This window comes from Dermacentor andersoni, chromosome 11, assembly GCF_023375885.2.
Source record: "Dermacentor andersoni chromosome 11, qqDerAnde1_hic_scaffold, whole genome shotgun sequence".
In the NCBI taxonomy this organism is placed as follows: Eukaryota; Metazoa; Arthropoda; class Arachnida; order Ixodida; family Ixodidae; genus Dermacentor; species Dermacentor andersoni.
In genome coordinates, this window is record NC_092824.1 from 71,642,589 (window position 1) to 71,663,541 (window position 20,953).

Sequence of the window (20,953 nt, forward strand, 5' to 3'; positions counted from 1 at the left end):
CTTGAATTTATGAAGCCTTAAAGGGCCAATTCAAGGAAATAAACAGTTACAAGTTAAAGCCATGCTGTCTTCACTTATTTTGTTGTTTCTTCACTGTCGTGCTTTGTCAGCTTCTACATTTGTTTTAATGCAATCTCTTTAAAGAACCAACAACAGAGCTATACTGAAAAAAGTAGTGCAGATCTGGTGAAACAGACAAAGCCGACTGGACAGGCGTGCCATTGCAAGTTGAACATATTTTGTTGACATCATTCTGAATGCTCAAGGATCTACATAAAATCAACGCAGCAAAGGATTGCAAACTCGAGCACAACTTAAGTATGCCGAATGAGACTCACTGGCGGCCGGCGATAGTGAAGCCGTCGAGCAGCCTGGGCCGTGTGTAGGTGAACAGAAAATGTGCACGCTGGATGCCCAGTGAGAACGACATCTTGGTGCCATCCTCATCACGTATCAGCAAGCGAAGCGCGTGCTCAGGCTCAAAGTGCTGGAGGATTCGACTGGTGCTGATAGGTTGCGGAGGCAACGGCAGAAGGCGCGTGGGCGTCAGCACCGCTCGCCGCACCAGGCATACATGCTCTGGGAGCTCCTGCCCCAGTACACCACCTGTCAGTTTGCCAGACCGCTGGTGCATCAAACTGTACCGCCCATACAGTGCCTCAAGGCCCACCTGCAAACGGCAGCAAACAGCAACCAGGGCATAGGCAGTTAAGGATAATTTCAGCAAGGTAGTAGGAGGTTGCTTTAGTTGGAATGGATGCAAACTTCAAATCAGCGCAGAAGGCAATGGCAACATGAAGACAAGGACACAAGATGAGCACCGTCCAGCAAGTCAAGCTGGAGAAGGACACATGACGACCAGTGCTTAATTAAACACCACTTGTCATGTGTCCTTTTCATGTTGCTCTTGTCTACCATGCTGATTTCAAGTATGCAAGATAATCTAAACTACTCAGTGCAACTGTCACAAGAAAACACAGGTGACGCATGTTTGAAAAAGGTAGTAGAAGATGCAAGACTAACGGGTGTACCACGCGCATGTGCCAAACAGTTGAACCTAGCTGTGTATAGAGTTTAAACTACTGGCATGGAGAAAGGATTTCAACAAGAGAGGACACTCGGGAAAAACTGGCAACAGGAAATACGTCACGCTAATATTAACACCGACCATTCGATGCCGCGAGCATCGAAAAAAAGAAGAGAATGTGAAATGAAGTTAACAGACATTGCTTCATTTTTTTTTTTATTGTTTCCCAGCAAAACTAAATCATCATCATCATCATCAGCCTGGTTACGCCCACTGCAGGGCAAAGGCCTCTCCCATACTTCTCCAACAACCCCGGTCATGTACTAATTGTGGCCATGCCGTCCCTGCAAACTTCTTAATCTCATCCGCCCACCTAACTTTCTGCCGCCCCCTGCTACGCTTCCCTTCCCTTGGAATTCAGTCCGTAACCCTTAATGACCATCAGTTATCTTCCCTCCTCATTACATGTCCTGCCCATGCTCATTTTTTTTTTCTTGATTTCAACTAAGATGTCATTAACTCGAGTTTGTTCCCTCACCCAATCTGCTCTTTTCTTATCCCTTAACATTACACTTATCATTCTTCTTTCCATAGCTCGTTGCGTCGTCCTCAATTTGAGTAGAACCCTTTTCGTAAGCCTCCAGGTTTCTGCCCCGTAGGTGAGTACTGGTAAGACACAGCTATTATACACTTTTCTCTTGAGGGATAATGGCAACCTGCTGTTCATGATCTGAGAATGCCTGCCAAATGCATCCCAGACCATTCTTATCCTTCTGATTATTTCCATCTCATGATCCGGATCCGCCGTCACTACCTGCCCTAAGTAGATGTATTCCCTTACTACTTCCAGCGCCTCGCTACCTATTGTAAACTGCTGTTCTCTTCCGAGACTGTTTAACATTACTTTAGTTTTCTGCAGATTAATTTTTAGACCCACTCTTCTGCTTTGCCTCTACAGGTCAGTGAGCATGCATTGCAATTGGTCTCCTGAGTTACTAAGCAAGGCAATATCATCAGCGAATCGCAAGTTACTAAGGCATTCTCCATTAACTTTTATCCCCAATTCTTCCCAATCCAGGTCTCTGAATACCTCCTGTAAACAGGCTGTAAATAGCATTGGATAGATCGTATCTCCCTGCCTGACGCCTTTCTTTATTGGGATTTTGTTGCTTTCTTTATGGAGGACTACGGTGGCTGTGGAGCCGCTATAGATATCTTTCAGTAATTTTACATACGGCTCGTCTACACCCTGATTCCGCAATGCCTCCATGACTGCTGAGGTTTCGACAGAATCAAACGCTTTCTCGTAATCAATGAAAGCTGTATATAAGGGTTGGTTATATTCCGCACATTGCTGCTGCTTACCTGGTGCCACAACGTTGGATGAATGCACAAAAAGCCTGCAAAACTAACTACTTGCGGCTTACTTTTCTGCCGTTGTTTAGTGACAGGTGAATGACGCACCAGATGCATGCGTCATTCATCAGACACGTCGCCGGAGCAAGCAAGACAGGCTGCGCATATGAGCATTGGCCTGTTCAGCGACCCGTCTGCCTGTTTTTCTATTTTTGGATTTAGCCTGGTTTGTTGGGCTCCCGGCAAATTCTTGCGTTCCTTCTGCACTTCGACATGGCACCACGGCGCTATTGGACTACGGCAAAGTGAGAAATTTTGTTCGACAGTCTGCGACGCATTTCAAGCAATTAGGTTTACGGTACTGAACGTAGACTTGCGACGCACTTAGCGAAAAACAGTTCGGCCACAGTGGCACAGTTAAGTTGAATTAATGACTCGTACTGGGAGATGTTTGCGAAGCTTTCTATGAGCCCTAAAATTATTTTAACTTACTTCAGTAGTTTTTGGGCACGCTGGTCGCACAAGGTGCTACGACTCAGTTTCACATGCACTGAATCTTACTGGGACAAGGTGTGGTGCTTTCTCTAACCCTCAACATTATTGTAACTAAATGTTTCTTTTTGGGGCACTTTACAGCACAGTGGCCACGCCTGGCGTTGTGACGCAATTAGCGAAAAGCATCTTGGCCCTGGTATGCAATTTCGCGATTTACTGCACTGACAAGTTTATGTTGCTTTCTCAGGCGCCAAACATTTTTGAAAATTAATTGCGTTATTTTATTATTTTATTTTTTTTATGAGGCACGCTTGCGGCGCCTGTCGTGACGCAGCGAAAAGCAGCTCGGCCATGGTGACAAAGTTAGTTTGGCGTGTACTGAATCTTACTGCGACAACTTTGTGACAATTTTTATGGCCCCGCAACAACTTAAACCTTCTTTCGGTACTCATGCTTGTCGAAAATGCGACGAGCAACTGCTAAGAGTGATAGCACAGGAGTGTGTTGCTTGCGCCAGCAGAACACACAAAAGATAACGCCAAGGAGCTCAAACACCAGGAACCTGTAACTCGAAAATTCTGTCTTCTGAACGACGGGCTTTGCACCCACACATTTGTCTTGAGTGCGAGTAAGAATTCTGCGAGCGTCCAGCTGCGAGCGTCCAGCTGCGAGCGTCCAGTTGAGGGCCTGTGTTGTGGCCACCTCTGTGTATTCATAGCATACTATTGCGTCGACTGCAGCCAAGTTCTTTTAGAAACGCGCAGTAGCCCGTATATTCGCATTCTTAAAGTGCAGGAAATAAGGCCCAAGAATGGAGGAATGTTTGGAAATAGAATGCTTTTGTGGTATGTACGGTATTTTTTGGGACGAGTCGGGTATTTTCTATGCCGTGTATGTAAAAGCGAACTGCTTTTGCTTGTAATGCTGCCATTCACCACTTTCGCACGTTTCGCCTCTACACGCATTATTCGTAATGTTAATACCAAAATGACACATGCTTGTAATTTAATTTTTGCAGCTGACGTCGTCCGGTGGAGCTTCGTACAGGAACTATTGCTGCTTACTTGGTGCCACAACATTGGATGAATGCACAAAAAGCCTGCAATGAGCATTTATATAAAATAACATAAACATTTCCTCATTTCACAAGGCGTCTTGCATCTTTATGAAATTGCACATGGCACATATTCGATGGAGGTTTGTAAAGATGGTTCGCAATCAATTTTACTTAATAATAAAACAATTTCACATGAAGACCGGATGCAGTTGAGCTGTAGAAGAAAAAAGAAAAAAGAAATGCACCGATCAGCCCAGCAGGCGTAACACGTTCTAGCTAGCATTCAAAACGCGCACGCCCATAGCCGAAACTGGAAGTGTAGTTCAAGTGTTAACGCCAACGGCTTGGTGTGCTGCAGTCTATTCTGCCGCTGGGCTCTATGGGTGTGTCCGCTCCTGTTGAATCCTTTTTCTATGCTACTGGTTAGACCCAACTGTTTATAAACGTTTGGTAAAGTGGTGGCAGCTCTATTATGCTGCAGTCAGCCCACCTGGCATGGTCACCATTCCTAGTCAGTTGCCACGGCAGCATATTTTTGGAGTATTACTGCTGTGTGGCGTCAAGCAGGAGGTTGCGTTGGCTTTTGGAGGGCCCTCTAAACTACTCCCGAGCTTGAAAGCGAGTAGTTTCTCTCTCGCTTTCGTTAGCATCCCTTTCTCACCACATACACTTCTCTAGAAGACACGTGGACACTACGTCAGCACCAAATGGCAAAATGGCGTTCTTATTCGATGCTCTGTTTGAAATGTACCTTTGTGCCATTGGTTTTAGAATGAAACCTGAAAGTTTTGGCAAATTTTTGAAAGAACATGGTATCAATACTCAGCCATAAGTAACCATTCTAGCCAGAAACAACCAGCTTTTATTTTTCAATTAGATTAACATTTACATTAACAGCACTTGAACTGTAAGCAGTTGTCGCGGAGCTTTGCCTCCGCTTGTAAGCAGCTGCAGAGGCTTGCCATTTCAGAAAATATCAAATTTTCTTGATATGAACCAATCATCAACATTTACCACGGTGGCATGGCCCCGTTGGTGTCATGACTTCGGGGAAAAAAAAAAGGAAATGCCCAGAGAAAAGCACACAATTTTCGGAATTTTCAAAGGTGGGTTTAGGGGCCCTTTAATAAATATATTTCTGGTGGGCCCTCACCAGGCTCCATGAGAAATTTTTGCCATATGCAGTAAGTACATCAACCACTGCTCAGGGAGCATTCTGGCGTTATAGTTTTTAAAACAGCAGTACCAGTGAAGATTGAAATAAATGAAAAGTTGCGAGGCCAAATTGTAAGAAGGAAAGTTATCATCCCCACAGCAGAGGCTTTATTTGTAGGGGTGTACAGTGATGCCACTGACAAACTAAAATTTGGAGCAATTTTCGGAGCAGCAAAATGTCAATTGTCAATTGTAATGCAGTTTGGAGTACCAAAACACACATTTTGGAGCACTTTGCCGCAAATAAATGCCAATGGCTGGACATGTCCTAGGCTATTTCAAACGCTTAAGTGTTATTCCAAAAAGTATTTACTCGCTGTAAAACTGTGTTGCTCTCTTTCTAAATACAAAAAATAAGAATAAAAGGGGAAACCTTAACTTGTGTATCCCCTTAAGTTAAATGAAGCCAACAAGCCTGTTCACACAGTATGCTGTAATTAGTTTCATCTTTGGTTAGCAATGCAACATTCTGCACGGAAAGTAAAATAAGTGACAGAAAAGAGACCTGGAAAATGAGACACTGTCATCCCTTACCTCCACACAGTCCCATAATCTCAAGAAATCCGAAGGCATAAAATAGCTGCAGAACCAACCATAAGAACTGCTTTGTCACGTGCGCAGAAGGTGTTGTTTACAACATTCCCTTTTCCTGCGGCCGAAAATGCATTGGTCAGACGTGTCTCAATGGACAATTAAAGGAGCCCAACAATCATGTTTACAATTCTGTTTCTGGTCATCTCGGCATCCATTACTGAGACCATCATTGCAACAAAATTATGGGGTTTTAAACGCCAAAACCACCATCTGATTACGAGGGACGCCGTACTGGGGGACTCCGGAAATATGGACCACCTGGGGTTCTTTGATATGCACCTAAATCTAAGTACACGGGTGTGTTCGCTTTTCGCCCCCATCGAAATGCAGCCGTTGTGGCAGGGATCTGGTCCCGCGGCCTCGTGCTTAGCAGCCCAACACCATAGCCACTAAGCAACCACGGCGGGTGGGACCATCATTGCAGACCCATATTTGAAGGCACGCAAATTATCAGTCGCCACAAAAGCAAACAAACAGAGATGACTTAAGCGCACGAAGTTCACAAGTCTGGAAAGCTCTGTGCAAGTGCCCCTTCATTGTCATTGTGCGATAAAGCGCAATATTTAGACACATGTTCTGTATATCATTTGTTGGAAGCAAAGTTCCGTACACGTGTCGCCCATCTGTACATTAAAAAAAGAAAATTTAATACTATGGTTTCACAAGCCAAAACCACAATTTGATTAAAGGCACACTGTAGTGAGAGACTCTGCATTTCAACTACCTGGGGTTCTTTAATATGCACCCAATACACTGCGCACAACCGTTTTACATTTCACCCCCATCTAAACGCAGCCCCCACGGCCAGAATTTGATCCCGCGACCTCGTGCTTTGCAGTGCCACGCCAAACCCACTACACAACCGCGGCGGGTCTATCTGTACTTTCTGCTGTTTCGTAGTGTGGTATTTAAGCCTGGATTATGCGCACAATAAAAAGTTGCAAGCCAGTGCTCTTTCCAGTCCCATCTCTTACTTCCCGAAATGTGGATCGTCACACTGCTAACCAAAGATGCAACATTACCAAAATCGCCTCCCTCGGCCACCTTTGCGTAACTAGTTTTTAAATTGAGTGAAGCTGCTCAGATGTTGCCTTTTACATGTTATAAATTTTTTATTCCCAAATGACAACTTAGCCATGTTTCCAGCAAGGCTAGAGCTAGCATCAGTGAGAAATACCTGGCCAGACTCAATGTCATCAATGCTCTTCTGAGCCAGGCAAGCCTTGACGAGCCCCTGGTAAAGCTGAGGCACTGCTTTAGACATCAGATGCTTTTAATAGGCTGTTTTTCCTTGTAAAGCTGAAGCCTCTGCTCAGCAACTGGCTGATTCACAACTGGCCCCGATCGATTATTCTGACTACTTCAAGGCACCTTCAATGGCCCATAAATGACAAAAATTTAGCACACCTTAATCAGACTGTGCCTGCAAGACTGCGTGCTAATTTGACCGCCGAGTTGACTGGAAAAGGCGATATTTTGAGTCTGATACATCACTGGCATCGCCACAACCTGTTCAGCAGCCATGTTGCTGACAGCTCCTCAAAACTGAAACTAACGAAGCCTAGTTTTTATGGCATCATCCGCACCCAAACCATACAACAAGCAAACCCCAGCACACCATTTCTAGGCTCATGGTGAAGTTTGTGTCAACAGACCGGACGGCCAGAATGGCTGCCGAAGCGTAATCATGCCATATGAAGACAGATTAAAGACAGATTCAAGAATGAAAAATGATTGATAGTGACAGTGAATGATAACGTTATAACAGAGATTGGTAGAGAGTAATGACTAGTAATGCCTAATAATGACCAATATGTTTAACGATGGCTTGTAATGACCACAACTGATTAGAAATGTCTAGTAATGAGTAGTAATGACTAAAATGACTACTAATGGCTATGAAATGAGCAATATGTTTAACGACGGCTTCTACTGACCACAATGATTACAAATTACTAAAAATGCTTCTAGCGAGCAGAAATGATTAATAATGACTGAAATGACTTGTAATGACTAGTAATGACTATGAAATAGCCAATATGTCTAACAACAACTTGTAACGACTACAAACGATTAGAAATGACTAAAAATGCTTAGTAATGACCAGTAATGACTAATAATGACTGAAATGACTTGTAATCTACTAAGCATTACGAAATGACCAATATGTCTAACGATGAATTGTAACGACTACAATTGATTAGAAATGACTAAAAATGCTTAGTAATGACCAGTAATGACTGAAATGACTTGTAATGACTACTGATGACTATGATATGACCAACTTGTCTAACGACGGCTTGTTATGTCCACAACTGATTACACATGAGTAAAAATGCTTAGCAGTGAGCAGTAATGACTTATGACTGAAATCACTTGTAATGACTAGTAATGACTACGAAATGACCAATATCTAATGACAACTTGTAACGACTACAACTGCTGACAAATGACTAAAATGCTTAGTAGTAAGCAGTAATGACTAATAATGACTACGAAATGACCAATATGTCTAACTACAACTTGAAACGACTATAATTGCTTACAAATGACTAAAAATGCTTAGCAATGAGTAGTAATGCCTAATAATGACTAATGACTGTCGTATCAGCGCCGCTGCTATCAGTGCGTGATTGACGAAAGACAGGAGACGACTATAGTCCAAGACGCCAGCAAGGGGAAAGAGCCCAGTCTTTATTTCCACAGCCATTTAAGTAGAACCAGCGTGACGTCAGTGACACGTGGTTCCATACATGTGTCAGGCGCAGTGACTCGGCGCGCCCTGCGGGAGCATGTTTTCAGCCGCAGAGAAATACATTCCAGCACATCCCCCCTTTTGCAAAATGAAAGTGGTTTTCGCGCATGACATTTAGCGCACCCGCACATGAACAAAAAGCAAGAACCCTCAGTGGTAATCTACCACGAACAAAACCTTATTCATCAATCTCGTATCGAACTGGTCGCTTAACCACTTTACCAGACTTGGTCACAGTCACTGAAGCAGAAGGTACTAAATTGAAGTCATAGCCCCCGATGATAAAGGTAACGAATCTTAAGGTAGCGGGTGACTCCCTGTTCGTAAAAACCAATTCGGATGAATCACTTTCGTTTGGAAACTCGTAGCTGCCTTCTGCCTTTCTCTGTTCTGGCAAGTGGTTGAGCATTCGTCAGTTACGCCGCAGCGTACTCCCATCCTGGGTGCGTATTATGTTGGACCGCAGGGTAGCAGCTGTGGCTAGCACCATTGCTCTAGTCTTCGTGTCCATTACCCAAACGGAATCACCAGCTTTTAGTTTGTTCAATTCTCGGGGTCTGTGGCGCCTGTTGTAGTACCGTGCTTGTAGCTTCTTGTTGGCACTGTCTTTGGCCGCAAGATTAAGCAGCGGTGGCTGCACTTATCAAACTCTGTACAAGAAAATTGTGGTCCATTGTCTGTCACTACGGTCTCTGGGACGCCATGGCGTGCAAAAATGCTTTTTAGCCTTTCTATCACCGCCCTAGCTTTTGTTGAGGGAAGGAGGGCTACTTCCGGATACCGTGACAGGTAGTCGACCACGACAAGATAATGGCAGTTGTTAATAAAGCACAAGTCGACCCCAACTCATTCCCACGCGAAACTTGGCATTGGGGTTGAAATCAATGGCTCCGAGTTCTGGTTGACAAAGCGCGCACAAGTAACACATTCTTTCACTTGCCGCGCAAGTTGTTCGCCGATGCCTGGCCACCAGACCAATTCCTTTGCCAAAGCTCTTGTTCTCGCGTTTCCCTGATGTCCATCATGTAGTTTTTTTAATACTTCCATTCTTAGGCACTGAGGTACCACCAGTCTGGTCCCTTTTAGCAGCATGCCATTGCATTCGGCAATTAGTGCTCTTTCCTGCCAGTACGGAACTAAGTAGCAAGGAAGCTTTGGTTTTTTTGGCCAGCCTTGGCGACACAACTTAAGCAAGGCTTGACAAACGACGTCAGTCTTTTGCACATCGCGCATTCTGTTAACAAAATTGTCACCCATTTGAAGCCCTTGCACATATGTTTTGACGAAATACGGCACTTCTGAGACGGTCAGCTCACCGGCTAGTTTATCTTCTTTCGTCGGTGCTCTTGAAAGAGCGTCCACCGTTATCAAGCTTTTACCGGGAATGTACACAATATTAAAGTGATACCGCATCAGTTGCATTCTGAAGCGTTGAACCCTTGGCGGCAACACATCAATAGGCATTTTACCAAGCAACGAAACGAGAGGTTTGTGGTCTGTTTTAAGCATCACCTCAATACCTCTTATGTATTCGTCGAATCTATCGGCAGCCCATGTTAACGCTAGTGCCTCCTTTTCCACTTGCGCATAGCGCTGCTCAGTTTTCGTCAGTGACCTTGAAGCAAACGCTATCGGCCGGCGCTCACCATTGCGTTGTTTCTGGAAAAGGACGGCACCGAGACCGTAAGACGAGGCGTCCGCCGAAAAAATTGTGGGAAGGCGTGGATCGTACATAGCCATGCACTTTGCTGAGCAGATAAAGAGATTTCAAGCTTTCAAAAGCCGTGTTCTGAGCAGGGCCCCAAGCCCAGTCGGTCTCTTTCTGCAAAAGCTCCCATGGCGGGGCAGTGGTTTGCGCCAAGTTTGGCAAAAAACGGCCTAGGTGGTTGACCATGCCCAGAACACTGCGTAATTGCGATATATCAGAGGGTGCTTTCAGCTCTTTAATGGCTCTGAGTTTGGCCGGATACGGCTGTACGCCTTCCTCGCTGAGTAAATGGCCCAGAAAGCTTATGCTTCGAACACCGAACACACACTTTGCTTTGTTTAAGGTAACGTTAGACTGGGCCAGCTTAGCTAAGACGTTCGATAGTCTAGAGTCATGTTGCGCTTTGCTGTCGGCAAAAATGAGAATATCATCCATCAGGTTAACGACGCCAGGAAGGCCTGCCAGGATTTCAGACATTCTCTGAAAATACTCTGGAGCTGATGTAATCCCGAATGGCAACCTAGTGAAACAGCACCGCCCAAACGGTGTAATGAACGTGGTCAGCACTTCTGAGGCCTTGCTGAGTCGCACCTGATGGAAGCCGGAATTCGCGTCTAATTTGGAAAAACATCTTGCACCGGCAAGAGAGCCCAGTGCTTGGTCGACAGTAGGCAATGTGTATCCTTCTCTTAAGACAAACTTGTTCAATTGCGTAAGGTCTACGCAGATCCTTACATCTCCCGAGTGCTTTTGTACAGGTACAATGCCAGCACACCACTCTGTTGGCTCTTCGACTTTACGAATGACGCCCATTTGTTCCATCTTCTCGAGTTCTCGTTTTACAGGCTCCTGAAGCGGTATAGGAATCCTGCGCGGTGCACTTATTGCAAATGGAACAGCATTTGGTTTAAGCCTTATTGTATACTCCCCGGGCATAGTGCCCAAGTTGTTGAAAACCTGAGGGCACAAAACTTCATAGTTGGGTTCCTTGTGAGCCACAGAGTCAATGAACTTGATGACTCCCAACACTTCGAGAGCCGGCAAACCCAGCAGTACACGACGCAAAGGACTGACCACATAACACGTTTGGCACGAAGTTTGTCCCCTCCAAAATATATCCACCTGAAACTTGCCCAGAACATTTAAGCGGTCACCGCTAGCGCCAGTCAAGACCTCGTCGGCCTTTTCCAAGCTCGTGGGAAGTCCCGGAAATGATGCTGGAATTACGGACGCTTCTGCGCCTGAGTCGACCTTTGCAAAAACAGGCACGGAGTTAAGTAATACCTGAACGTAACGCGCTTTGGCACGAGGCGCCTCGACCGCGCCCAAAAATACCTCCCCACTGTCCTCTTGTACAGACGACACTTGTATCTTTCGCTGGTAGCCTGGAGAAGTCCCTTTGAGGCACGCCTTGCCGAAGTGTCCCTTTAGCCGCAGTTGAAGCACCTCTGGCCTCTCGCTGGGCAGGCTGCCCTTGGGTGCGAGTTGCCTCCGCAGAAGATGCACGGTCCCTCAGAACGAGCTGATGTCGGCCGGGTTTCCTTGCTGCGTTGCGGTTTCCTGCGGTAGCCCACTGCGTCGACATTGACGTCCTCACATGGCTTGCACGGTGTGTATTCGTGGACTTCGTTGCAGTTTCGAAGTTCTTCTTGCTGCTGCTGAACGGTCTCTTTTAGGCAGGCCCTCGCCAGAGCTGTTGCAAGAGACAGCTTGGGATCCATTTGGAGCAACTTGGAAAGTTTTTCATTCCGCAGGCCCACGACGAACCGGTCCCTGATGAGGCGCTGCTTGAATTCTCCAAAGTCGCATTTGTCCGCCAAGACGTGTAGAGCAGTCATAAACTGGTCAATTGACTCGCCAGGCATCTGGTGCTGCTTGTGAAAGCAAGCGCTCTCGTAGACAACGTTGCTCTCCTTGATGAGTAATCGTCGAACTTCTTTTTGACCATCTCAAATTTCTTCGAATCTTCTGCAGAAAGATTGAAGGTGGCGAAGATGTCCCTTGCTTGTCGACCCATGGTATAAAGCAGAGTGCATACTTGTGCCTCTTCCGGGCGCTCATTCAGGCCAGATGCATAGCGATAGTCGTCGAAGTGATCACGCCGGCCACTCTGAGATAGTGTCGAAGTCCAGCGGTGGCGGCTGCTGAAGACCCGGCGGCGATGCAGTGGCCATTGCAGCCTCCCTTTCAGACGACGTCTCGACGCTATTTTCAATCGCTTTTAAAAGTGGGTGGATCGCATCACTTCTGACACCATGTCGTATCAGCGCCGCCGCTATCAGTGCGAGATTGACGAAAGACAGGAGACGACTGTAGTCCAAAACGCCAGCAAGGGGAAAGAGCCCCGTCTTTATCTCCACAGCCGTTTAAGTAGAACCAGCGTGACGTCAGTGACATGTGGTTCCATACATGCGTCAGGCGCAGTGACTCGGCGCGCCCTGCGGGTGCGTGCTTTCAGCCGCAGAGCAACACATTCCAGCACAATGACTTCTAATGACCAGTAAAAAATCTTATGTGACTCGGGAATACCGAAATGATTTGAGGTGAAGAGAAGGAAAGAGAAATACAAAAAAGAGAAAGATGAAAAGAAGGAAGAGAAAAAAAAGAGGCAATGAGAAAGAGGCGAATGATGAGAGGAGGAAGAGTAAAAAAATTATGGGGTTTTCCGCGCCAAAACTACTTTCTGATTATGAGGCACGCCGTAGAGGAGGACTCCGGAAATTTTGACCACCTGGGGTTCTTTAACATGCACCTAAATCTAAGTACACGGGTGTTTTCGCATTTCGCCCCTATCGGAGGAGGAAGAGTAGGCTTTCGCCGTTCACCTCTTAACCCTTTGAGGGTCAATGACAAAAATATACGGCGCCGCGAACAAGTCCAAAAATGGTTGATACCGTCTGTAAATTTAAAAAGCACGCCAATTTCCTAACTTCTTTTCTGTCATGTGCTGCCACTATGTGGGAATACAGGGAATTTTTTTCGTGTGCCGCCCTCTCTCGGTTTTCGTTGCATGGTTTGTTCTAGAGCTAGTTTGCTCCCGCGTGTCTATATACTACCGCTTGCGCATTGGTGCGCGCGCGGGCGGGTGGCAGTTCGGGTTTTGTTCCACGGGCACTTCCGGCTTCTTGCGCTTGCAAAACTGATGGCTATCTCGTTACTAATCATTCAAAGGTCAACCGCCTCTTTCTCGCTCATTTAATGCTCACAGGCGTGCGCATAGGAAGGATGCCGCCGTGCATGCATTTCCGTTGCTTTCTTTCTTTTCCTGCTTTTTTTTTTTACACACGCGAAAACTAATTGCCTCTGGTTGCCGATAAGATGAAGATTAGCGGAAGTTTGTCACACGTGCTTTTTTGACGGGCCCACAACCACACAGTTTTCTTGAGTGCGCACACCTACACAGTTCGATTATGCTATGGATGTACATATTAGTGTAGAGCAGGAACATTTGAGTCTTGCAAAATATTCTCGCGTGCGCATTTTGAAGGGCTTGAACTATGTGTATAAAAGTGCATCAAATTTTTAATTCTTATACTTTTATTTTATTTTTTATTGTTATTTATGAATGAAGAGTACATATACAGCAACGCAAAAAAAATTTTTTTTTTTTTCACTTTACGGTCACCCTAGAAAAACTGCGGTAAATATTTTCGAAACAAGTCCCTAAGAATTCAAATCTGCAATAAAAGAAATCGACCCTGGGAGGTCACATATGGCAAAAAAAATAAAGAGTGAAGAGAGTTCTCAAGAGCCCCTGTAATTTTTCATTCACATGCTAAATAGCGGCACGGTCCCAGCGACTTCAATTTGTGTGAACAGTGCCAATGAGGACAATAAATGTTGCTTAAAAAAAAGAAGGCTGTCATTCAACAATCATTGTGTGGTCGATTTCTGGGTCACAGTTTAATAGCGTTGCTTTCCGCTGTATTCTATATGCCGCCTTTATCATCCACTGTTGACGGCCGGCTGATACCACCGATAATGCAGGCAGAGTGCCACTCTCACCACTAACGAAGCAAAACAAGAAGTGGCAACAGAAAAGTCAACAAAAAGATCTCAGTCCTGTTATGTTGCCAGGGGTTAAGGTTTTGGCTCATGTGCTGATCGTACTTTTGTCCATCTGTGACGACAGCAAGACCATTATAGAGTTACGAACTGATCAGATCATAGGCAAGTGTATGTACACACAGTAACGCGCCAACAAACTTCGGCTTTATTCTTGAATGATCCCTTACGGGAATACTTTCACTTTCGTGACATTTCGCATGAGCACTGGGCACATTGATGGACAATAGCATTCCTGGCACAGCGGCAAGGATGGCGTCACTCGTAGACTGCGACGCATCTGGCGCTAGTGGCATAAAATCCCATGAAAGTTGACATATCTCCGCAATGTGGTCATCCGAGAAAACGGCAAACTTTTTTTAGCCACTCATGGAATAAAGTCCCTCCCACCCCCCTCCACTTGAATATTTCGGATTCCTCATTATTCAAACTTCTACGTTGTCCCCGTCGAGCCCGATTATCGGTCGGCGGTACATAATGTAATCAGTAGTAGCTAATTTTGGCCCACTTTGCCTCAAAATCGCATTTTATTTATCAGGATGGTGCAGGAAATCTAGTTTGGCACAATTTGGCCCATTGGCTCAAAAGTAGGAGCCACTTTTAGGTGTGCAAAAAATAATTGTCCGAGACCAAATCAAATATGTATAGAATAGTGCCAGAAGCATATCGAATCAAAAGTTGGGTACTTTTCAAAGAGCTTTCAATAAAGAACTGCCATTTCTCGCTATTAACATAATATCTTCAGATACAAGTATATTCACAACATTAGCAAGGTCTTGCCATTATACTGTCATGGAGATGAAGACATGATAAATCTGAAGTTTAGCTTCTTCAGGAAGAAGGTGCCTACATCGTGACAGAACACCAGCAGCAGAAGGGCCCAAATAATGTTTACACCACAACTCCTAGCATTTCTTTTTTTCTGCCTCTTGCTTTTTTTTTTTTTTTATGAGAGCATTTCCACAGGCAAATTGTCACACAGTGCACTTATCATAATTAATAAAGTTAATCATCATATGCTTTAACACTTGCATGAGTTAGTAGACCCGCAGAAAGAGTGCTGGCCAGGCAGCATGGCAAAAAGACGATAACAGACTTGCTTGTACTCAGTTATTTAGCAACAAGGCTTCCATCACAACCGCAGAAAAAAAAGAAGGAACCAGATGATTGTAGACTGTTCAGAATTAGCCCACAGGTTAAATATTTGCTACTATTTATGTATGACAACAAAACAGGTTAAATGCAGGGCCATTATAATGTAGCAATTCCTTCTGCTCAGTTTTATGCCACTCTGTGATGATTTTATACCACTCTGAAGGGAGGCGAGAGTAGTCAAGCTGGCATTACACAGTTTTTATCCTGCCATCCCCATCGCTTATGTACATCAGTGTACTTATGTGGTAAATCAACTTCAATTCTTATTCACCATTCACGACCAGCTCATCCCGTTTATTACGTGGGCGGTGCACCACAACAAATGACGTTAGAAGAGAATCTTATTATCCCTACCCAGAAGGCTCCTTCAGGCTGCTGTAAAAAACATACATTTTGATTTTATCGGTACAGAATACTTCATATCTTTAACTTGTTACACGTCAGTTGAGGCAATCTTTAACAGTGGACCCCCCAATTTTGCCTAATGCAAGCCGGCTCACTAAAACAAGGTGCTGACATGTATGCACATTGCCATCTAACCTGGAAAGAGACAAAGCGGCCGTTGTCAAGCGACTGCTGCAGCGCATACAGCGCCTCTTCCAGAGCTGCAGGATCCTCGAAGTCCATCCGTTTCAATGCTTCTGCAGCCTGCGTCTTGGCCCCACTAATCAGCAACTCATCGGCCACCTGCACAGTCATCGCAACATACATAATACTAGAGGCGCAGCCTCAGTTAAGTTACGAAGGCCCCTGTCGAACCTCCCAGAGCACAGCATCAATGCCTTTATAATTTGCATCGCGCCAGTGCAAGCTTTTGTTGGAACACACAAACACCTTGCATAACCACAGGGCTTGCATGGCAAGTAAATTTTTTCACAAAAAGCAGAGGCAGCTCAACACAGCACGACAAGTCTAAGTCAGATGCACTTTGCGACTTTTCGCAACATCTAAAGTTCGTAATTTAAGTGTGTTAGAGTTCCAGAAAAGCAATTAACATAAAAAAGGAAAAGGAGTGTACTCAACACAGTGTGACAAGTCCAAATCAGTTGCACTCGTAACTTCTCAGGACACACTCAGGTGACAATTTAGACATGCCTAAGTCAGATGCACCAATAACTTAAAAATGCCATAGTTGCTAAAATTGACAAAGAAACAGTACTAACAGTTTCTACCATTCTGACAGGCCAGCACCAGGGAATGGTTTTTATACAACCTTACTCTCCATTATCACCAATAACGGTTGTTCCTACCTGAGCTGACGACCTCCAAACGGCGGCCAGAGCAAATCCGCAGCCAAACGACAGGTCCTCCACACGTAGCTCCTTGTCTGCTTCGCCAATCCCCTTGCTGTGCCTCGCCTTCAGCTCTACTGCACCATAGTATAGACTCGTTGTTGTGCTCAGTGTAGCCAGGCAGGAGAGCGCTTCTTGGATGCGCTGACATGCTGATGAAAATGAGAGAGCCATGACACGACAGACGCCCAATGTCCTACTGTCACACTTTGTCTTGTGCTTGCCAAAGTCCACCGCACGGACCCACCTCGTTCGTTCATCAATGCTGTGCTGCTCCACATATTTTGGCTTGCGCGGGTCGCATTCATCGTCATGGTCCTGGTTTTCTGGGTGGTGGGTCTCGTGAACCCTGTAGAGAAGGGGTGGGTGGACAAGGTGCAAGTACACCACCAAGTCGTTGCTTCCGCCATCGTGGTTCTTGGACACAACTACGTGCCTCACGGAAGAGTACTCAATGACGAAGCGGTGGCGGGCGTGTGTCTCACCATTCTGCTCCTGTTTGACCAGTGGCTCCTTGACATCAACAAAGTAGATGTACAGCCTTTGGCGATAGTGAGCAAAGTGGGCCATGCACTGTGTTATGCGATACCGCTGTTTCTTGTTGGAAGATGCTGGATGCCGGTCAGCTAGCTTGGTCCTTGGCTTTGCTGGTTCCTGAGGCTCCCTCGGAGATGAACAGTAGTGTTCAACATACGTTCCCATGCCCACAAAAGAGCCGAGAGAGAAGTTTGCAAATTTCAGGTCGTCATGTTCGTTCGTGGTTGAGTCAACTAGCTGGGGCCATGACAGCCACCACCCAGGAACCGCACCACACAAGAGCTTGATCTCTTTGGTGTCTTTCCAGCGGTTTACAATGTCTTCAAGCGTGGAAGCAACACTTCTCGAAGGTGTGACCTCCACGTGGTAAATGGATGTGGCATCCTCATAGTATAAATCATTGTCAATCGAGCCTAAGATGTCAGCTTTGCGGACCGTCGCAGGCAGGTCAAATAGGCGCCGAAGCAAGGGAGTGGTGGGATTGAGGCCCCTGCTAAGGCAGGTCACAGACAGTTGGCATGGCCCATCAGACATCACAACCTGCACAATACAAATGAAACACTGGTGTTACCAACAGATCCTTGTACTGTAGCAAGAGCCATACTACAAGACAGGACTTGGATTAGAGACGGGTTTGCGCGAGGTCTAACCTGCAACCACGGTCAGGTAAGGACGCGACGCTCCTCCACACCGCGACGCATAAAGGCCGCTACAACCGGGTTCGTCAATAAGGCACAGAGAAGCCACCCTAGACAGATTGTCAACAAGCGCATTCTTATTAGCCCAGGATGCAACATGGTGCGATAGTTATGCCTTGTGGGCAAGGACTCACCGCAAGACCCATAGAGTATGCACGCCTGCACTGAACACGACACCATACAATACACTCATGTCATGCCATGCACATCAGGGAGTTGTCGAATAGGGGCCACAAAACTTATGCAGCCACAAAATAAATATGCATATATCATAATCCATATCATAATCCATATCATAAGAAGGCAAGCCTGCTGCCGAAAGGATGTTCCACATCCGCCGCCAAGGTCTGTGAGTGGTGGTGCTGGCCAACACTCCCAGGGTTAGTTCTAGTAGTAAAACAAATACGCAAGAAAGTGGATGGGAAAACGGCACCGCGGTAGCTGAAATGGTAGAGCATTGCACGCGTAACGCGGACGTGGGATCGTTCCCCACCTGTAGCAAGTTGTTTTCTCATCCACTTTTATTTCCATTAATTTATCATTTCTTTAATTCAATTAGTAAGTACAAGCAATTTCCCCAATGGCAGCAGCATGCTGTATTTGCTGTAGCTGCAATGTAAAGCGTGCAAGGGCGAGTTGAAAAGTAGGATTGTTTGGTGCGCAGTGCTTTCTCATGCGTGCAATGTAGTCCCAATTCGGAGCAGGTGCATGTCAGCGCAGGCCTGGAGAAATATCTGGAATAAACGACTACTTGGCGCAGCATGTGCCGGGATTTCTTTCACGGGGCAGTTTGGCGGAGCACTTCCATCGTTCTGGATTCGTATCTGGATCAACCCTTGCTTCGAATTCGTCTGGATAAGTACCAGCTTGATCACATAGGTAAACATGATCAAGCATTTAAAATTATTACCACAAATCAGTAAAATCAATTTTGGCGAAGAGATTTATTCAGAAAGTTTCATGAATACCAGTTACTTGATTTGTGTTTTATTCTTTTACACAGCATCACTGCAACCTTATGTGAATGTTATCTTTTGCCATGTAGCATTGCTGGAATCTGGGCCACAATTTTGCAGCGATGCCTTCCACTCAATTCTATGCTACTCTTATGACCCAACCTTCAAGGCCAGCTGACGTCGTTGATAATACAGATGAAGCGTTGCTCTGAACACTGCAAAAAGCATGAAAAAAAAATAACAGCATCAGAAAAGGCATCGCTAGGAAATTGTGGCCTTGATGTCATTTGATGTATCGAATGTTGTTACCTACGAATTACATTAAATTTTCACATGTGACAGGAGCATTAGTCATGAACTGTATACAAGTGTATAGGGTCCTGTTGCTGTCTAATATCTATCATGTATCCTATCCTCACTCCCTGTCCATAACCACCCACCTCACTTTGCTGGCCACCATTCAGGTGCAAGTCACAATGCTAGAGTTAGAGTGCAATCAGCAAGAACTTACTCGTCCTCCTTTCCACTTAATAGAATAAAAAGGAAACCAATTGCTACTACTGCTTATAGAACTCCTACTCTTTGTTCACTCATGCTGTCTCACTGCAACTTCTCCATATTTTTCTTCACAGTATTTATCTACTGCTTTGCAATGCAGCACATTCATGTTTTCCTTTCCCCGAGAGCGTGCACTTTCTGTGCAATACATACACACTTTATTGATAATAATTTAAGTTTAGAAGCAAGCACACATGCAGCAGCAAACATGGATCAGCAAAGACTGACAGGCAAAACATTATTCTTTAGATTGTAGAAACATTTTTCAGCAATTTTATTGTTGCCAATTTTGCCTGCTATAACATGTCTGGACGAACTCGCTCGTACCAAGCATGCCTCTGGTGTTCATCATCGGAAGACTACCAAGGTTATGGCCGTAGACCAACAAGCAATACCACTTCCCAAACAGAATCTTCCTAAAGCAAGACTTGTAATACCGCATAACAAGCCCAAATTCGTACACTTCATGGTGTTGGTAGGTAGGAACTTTGTGTGGCTACACTTGAAAAGTATAATCAAATCAAGAGCACTGTCAAGTGACAAATATAAATGCTACGTCCAGGTTATGCCAGGCAGTCTGTGCAAAGGTTCAAAGTGCATGTACGTCGTAGTGATATTTGAAAACCAGTCTTACAGCAAAATGTGCACAGGGCTTCAAATGTTTTCAATGCTTAGAAATAAAATACAAATATCAAAGACCAACATTACAAGTAATCGTGCAAACAATTTGAATGGTTAAAAGGTAAAAAACCCGGGGCACTTCGCCGACCAAATAAAGACTTAAAAGAAAACAAGACGTTTCGGCTCCCACACGGGAGCCTTGTTCACAGGTTTTACCTGTGAACAAGGCTCCCGTGTGGGAGCCGAAACGTCTTGTTTTCTTTTAAGTCTTTATTTGGTCGGCGAAGTGCCCCAGGTTTTTTACCTTTTAACCATGTTTCATCCCGACCAGACGGGCTTCCGTCAAACACTGAACTTCACAATTTGAATACTGAACCATTACAATTATTATGCTGTTCAATATCATAAATGCAGTGTTGTGGCTCTGCGAGGGAGTCATATTGATACATTAGTTAAATTTTCACTGTTCTTTAAATGCCAAACGGACTTGCATCATTACATTCATAAAGCCTATCATGTTTTCATTGATCTATACATAAAGCAGACACATAAGGGACAAGCACAAGAGAGGCCTTCAGGGAAAGGAAAGTTACTGTAAAAAGATTACCTTCCTTGCTGATTACCAGACTGCCATTGCAATAAAAAAAGGCTGAAAAATGCATCAGTGAAAGTCACCTTTGGCATTGACAGATATGGTTCTCAATTGCACATAATAAACCATTACAGCCTAGTGCAGCCAATATTTCGTGAAGCTTATCACTGAAGCGAGACAAAAAAAAAAAGTCACAAAAATTCTTGCCATAACGGCAAAGTGGAGCTTAAGAATAGACGTTTTGGGAAACTATTATAAGCTAACGTGAAGTA

At 45.0% G+C, this 20,953-nt stretch overlaps 1 protein-coding gene across 1 annotated transcript in view; it reads right to left on the minus strand.

Moving 5' to 3' along the window:
- Nucleotides 1-20,953, minus strand: part of LOC126519804 (uncharacterized) — a 60,783-nt gene that overhangs the window by 36,367 nt on the left and 3,463 nt on the right. The window contains exons 2-4 of the mRNA XM_050169108.3: nucleotides 16,678-17,796; nucleotides 15,968-16,114; nucleotides 339-670 (exon numbers count right to left, since the gene is read on the minus strand). Of these exons, the coding sequence (XP_050025065.1) occupies nucleotides 339-670; nucleotides 15,968-16,114; nucleotides 16,678-17,796 (1,598 nt within the window). The remainder of the gene's footprint in view (nucleotides 1-338; nucleotides 671-15,967; nucleotides 16,115-16,677; nucleotides 17,797-20,953) is intronic.